At 37.6% G+C, this 4,439-nt stretch overlaps 1 protein-coding gene across 1 annotated transcript; it reads right to left on the bottom strand.

Moving 5' to 3' along the window:
- Window positions 1-1,912: 1,912 nt before the first annotated feature.
- Window positions 1,913-4,208, bottom strand: LOC140036381 (zinc finger BED domain-containing protein RICESLEEPER 2-like). Its single transcript, XM_072077768.1, has 3 exons — window positions 2,929-4,208; window positions 2,045-2,810; window positions 1,913-1,954 (listed from the first exon to the last, which is right to left on the bottom strand). The coding sequence occupies exons 1-3, from the start codon at window positions 4,206-4,208 to the stop codon at window positions 1,913-1,915; spliced, it is 2,088 nt and encodes a 695-aa protein (XP_071933869.1).
- Between the last annotated feature and the right edge of the window lie 231 nt (window positions 4,209-4,439).

The raw sequence follows: 4,439 nt of genomic DNA, 5'->3' as shown, positions 1-4,439 counted from the left end.
GAGATTAAATTTTTCGCACAACTTATCCATCAAGCTATTAGAGACGGATTTTCCATTATCAGTGATAATATACCGGGAAACTCCATAACGGTAAATAATATTCACACGAATAAAATTCACCAGATCTTCCTTTCTAACTTGCTTGAGCGGTATGGCTTCAGCCCATTTAGAAAAGTAGTCGGTCGCAGTCAATATATATAAGTGTTGACCGGACGACTTTGATAATGGCCCCACAACATCAAGGCCCCAAGCATCAAAAGGCCAAGAAACAACGGTCGGGTATAACGGTTCAGATGGTCGATGAATGTAATTTGCATGAAACTGGAAAGCTTGACATCTTTGAACATATTCTATGCAATCTTTGACCATAGTAGGCCAATAGTAGGGGTGCAAACGAGTCGAATCGAGTCGAGTTTTGAGCTTATCGAGTCGAGTCAGGCATATTTATATGAGAGCTCGAGTTCGAGCTCGAGCTCGTCGAGCTCGAAAAATAGAGCTCGAGCTCGGCTCGACGTAAGAAAAGGAAAACTCGAGATCGACTCGTTTATGACTCGCGAGCTTAGCTCGAAATCTGGCTCGCGAATAGCTCGAGTTTCGCTCGATTTTCTAGCTCGCATGAAGCTCGAAAGCAGCTCGAATTCTAGCTCGTTTGGAGCTCGAGTTCGAACTTGAAAATAGCTCAAAAATTTCTGAAACTTTAAGCAAGAATATAGCATTTTTTCCCCATTTTTTGACAAAATTTGCGCATGAAATAACTACAATTTTTCACATATTCTTGATTTTGCGGCCTACAAATTATGCACTAATACAATCATAAATGTCCAAATGTCCACTAATACAAATTATCCAAAAATTATCCACTAATACAAATTATCCAAATGTCCACAAAAATCCATTAATACAAATTATGATAACTTCACTAATGCCAGCAATGGATCTACAAACCAACCTGCAGGCAACATGCAAGAGCTCCTTCAATCCATCAAGAACTTCAAAAGATAGAAATATACTCATTAAAATGAAATTATATGAGGAAATACAGGTCTTTTAGTCCAATTTTTCAGCCAAAGCTCAAAATATTACAAGCTATCACAAATTTACAACACAAAATATTTGTTGTAGACAGCTTGATACATCCAATTGAAAAGATATATAGGCACGAAAGTCCAGCCCCAATTTCGTTAAGCTGTTTTAGTCTCCCTCTACCCATTTTACAGAGAAAGCAAAAAAAAACTTGGGCAAAAATTAATTATCTTTGCAGAAGAACCTGCCCGGAAAAAGAAAATCAGATAACTTCAAACAACTCAACAAATTTCACGACTTTCTATTGAAACTGTAAATACTGAGAAGGATCAATCACAATAACTCAACAAATATAACCACACACTAGTGTAAAAGCATCATGTGTATTCGGATGTTATAAAATAGCGCCTAACTAATAAGCAAAGCTGTACAACCGAAACTTCAGAGCCTAAAGAAAACAAGCCAATGGCAGTTTCAAGAAAATCACTACATAATCAATCCAATACATCAATAACATCCAAGACAAAAAGCAGATTATCCTATGATTGAAACCATATACTGAGAAAAACAAAGTCTGCATAGCAACCATACAACAAAAGAACTTAAGACTGCTTTACTTAAACATGCTTGAAAACAATCTTTGAAGCTCAAAACAGACCACCCAAACAAACTGAAAAAGATCAAATCTTTCCAATAAATCCATTGCACAACCTTTCATACAGAATGAAACATACCAACTGAAGCAGACCTCATAAGAAACGGAAACAGCCACCATTTGCATCTTCAACCAAAACCCTCCTTTTCAGCACATCTTTATGACAATTCCAATCAAAGAAAACCAAAGTCTAAATAGGAAATTAAAGGTAAATTACCTCAAACATCTCCAAAGTCAAGAAATAGGCAACACAATCTCTTGTTTATCCTTCAATTTCTGAAAAAACAAAAAAACAAAATAAAAAAATTAAGAAATTGTAAGACCGAATTTAAATATTATGTGTGATAATTTTATTTTTTTTGTTACCTTTTCCCTTTTCTTCACCCCGTGTACCTTACGACACCAATCTCCAACACACATCAACATTTCTACAGTTTCTGGAGCCAAGGAAGCACGGTAAGAGTCGATTACTCTGGTTCCAGCACTAAATGTAGCTTCCGAAGCTACAGTGCTTATTGGAATGGCTAAAATGTCAGCAGCCATCTTGGGAAGAATCTTGTATTTTGTTGTATCTTTCCACCACTTCAAGGCATCCAAATTCACGATATCTACCGTTGAATCATCTGCAGCTGTGAGGAGACCATCTTCAAAGTAGGTATCCAACTCATTCTTGATGGGTTGAACACTCTCAACGGTAGCAATGTGGGTCAGAAATTCACTCATACCCGAAACATGGGACACTGATGAAGATGCACTACTGCTGCTCTTGATTGGATGATCATTGCCGACTAGTAGTTGAGAAGATGATCCACTTTGCCCTGAAACATGTATCTCCACATATTCATCATATAGGTCATACAAGGCTTGTCGAACCTTGCCTATGTTGCTTTGCACTTCATGTGGAGGATAAAGCAATGGAAAACAATAGTTTATAACTCTCATCTTGCATCTGGGATCCAAAATAGCTGCTATAGACATTAACAAGTTACACTCTCCCCAGTACTTATCAAATTTCAACTTCATCTTTTGCACCATTGACCGGACAAAATCATCTTCATCATCAACCTTACTATCTAGTAGTACTTTAATCCGACAAACTTCATTTAGATATAAATTTGCAGTCGGATAATCACTACCAGATATCACATGAGTTGCTGTCCAAAAAGCTTTTAAAATATTGCACACTTTTGTAACCTTTTCCCAATCTTCCAAAGTTGGACAGAAATCATATTGGCTCTCTATCTCTGTACCTGGGAAAAACATCTTGAAACTCCAGTGCACAAGTTAGCATCTCATAAGTAGAATTCCACCTTGTTTTGCAGTCATAAATTAGTATTTTTTCTGGCAACTGCAGCTGGCGTACAATTTCAGCAAATTGAAGGCGTCTTCCATCTGTCTTATTGATAAACTCCACACTGTCCCTGATTGTTCCAACTATTTCCTTGATTTGACTGAGTCCATCTTGAACCATTAAATTCAGTATATGCGCACAACACCTCACATGAAACAACTTTCCTTTTGCTAATAGACACTTGTTTCGGGAGAAAGTGTCCTTTAAACATCTCAGTGCACTGTCATTATTCGAGGCATTATCGACTGAGACTGTATAAATCTTGCTCTCAATTCCCCAATCCGTTAAACACTTGAAAATATCATCCGCAATTTGGATGCCCCGACGTGGAGGAGGGACGTGCACAAAGTTGAGAACCCGTTTCTGCAATCTCCAATTGCTATCAATCCAATGTCCGGTTATGACCATATACTCATTTTTTTGGTTCTTGGACTTCCAAAGATCTGTAGTCAAGCTAATTTTCTTGACTTTCTTTAATTGGTTCTTCAATTTTGTCTTCTCTCTTTCATAAACTGATGTGCAGTCGTTTTTGTTCATAGTCCGACTGATTCTTTGCCATTCCGGCATCCCTCTTTTTTGCATCAAATTGAAGCCTTCTTCCTCCACAATTGAAAATGGATGCTCATGCATAAGCACCCATTCAGCAGTAGCCTCTCTCATGACTGCCATATCAAACCTCCCGGAGTGAAGGTAGGTTTGAGAAGCTTCGGCAGAATCAGCAGATGGGAAATTGATCTTTGTTTGTTGTGTTGCTTTTTTGAGTTTTTGCAATCGGATAGCACATGACTTCCTATGCCTCAGCAAACTTGAAGTTGTACTAGTTTTCGTCTTCTTGAACTTTGCATGGCAATGAATACACTCCGACATAAGAATTTTTTGATGGCCAACTTCAACATCTTTGAAGTCATCCCATGCTACTGATTTTTTTATCCTCTTTTTTTTCCGAAAAGCATCCAAGCCATCATCCGCATCAGCTTCTTCCACAACTGTTTGAGTGGTTGTATGTGTATCACCTTCTAATGCTTCATCTTCACTCCCTAATTCTTCATCACCAAGAGATAATTCCAGCTCTTCATCAATGTTAATAGCAATAGCCTTGTCAAAAATATTCACCGGACTAGCGGAATCACCAACTGATCTATTAATTGGTGAAGACTGCTCTTGGTTGGACGTATCCATCTTATATTCTCAATTTTTTTTAACTATGCCAAAAGAAAAAAAGGAACATGAGCAGCATTCTCTAGTCCCAAAACAGATTACTATTACTAGTAAACAAGTTAGTAGTAGTAATTATTTTCAAGAAACAAGAGGACAGCAAGGCTCATAATGACAAGAACATACATGACCATGGAATGATAATAAGTAGCTTGTACTGTCAAGTGTCAACATAGTTTTCACCCCCAAAAAAAT

This window comes from Coffea arabica, chromosome 2e (genome assembly GCF_036785885.1).
Source record: "Coffea arabica cultivar ET-39 chromosome 2e, Coffea Arabica ET-39 HiFi, whole genome shotgun sequence".
Lineage (NCBI taxonomy): Eukaryota > Viridiplantae > Streptophyta > Magnoliopsida > Gentianales > Rubiaceae > Coffea > Coffea arabica.
This window is presented reverse-complemented; position numbering and strand designations above follow the sequence as displayed.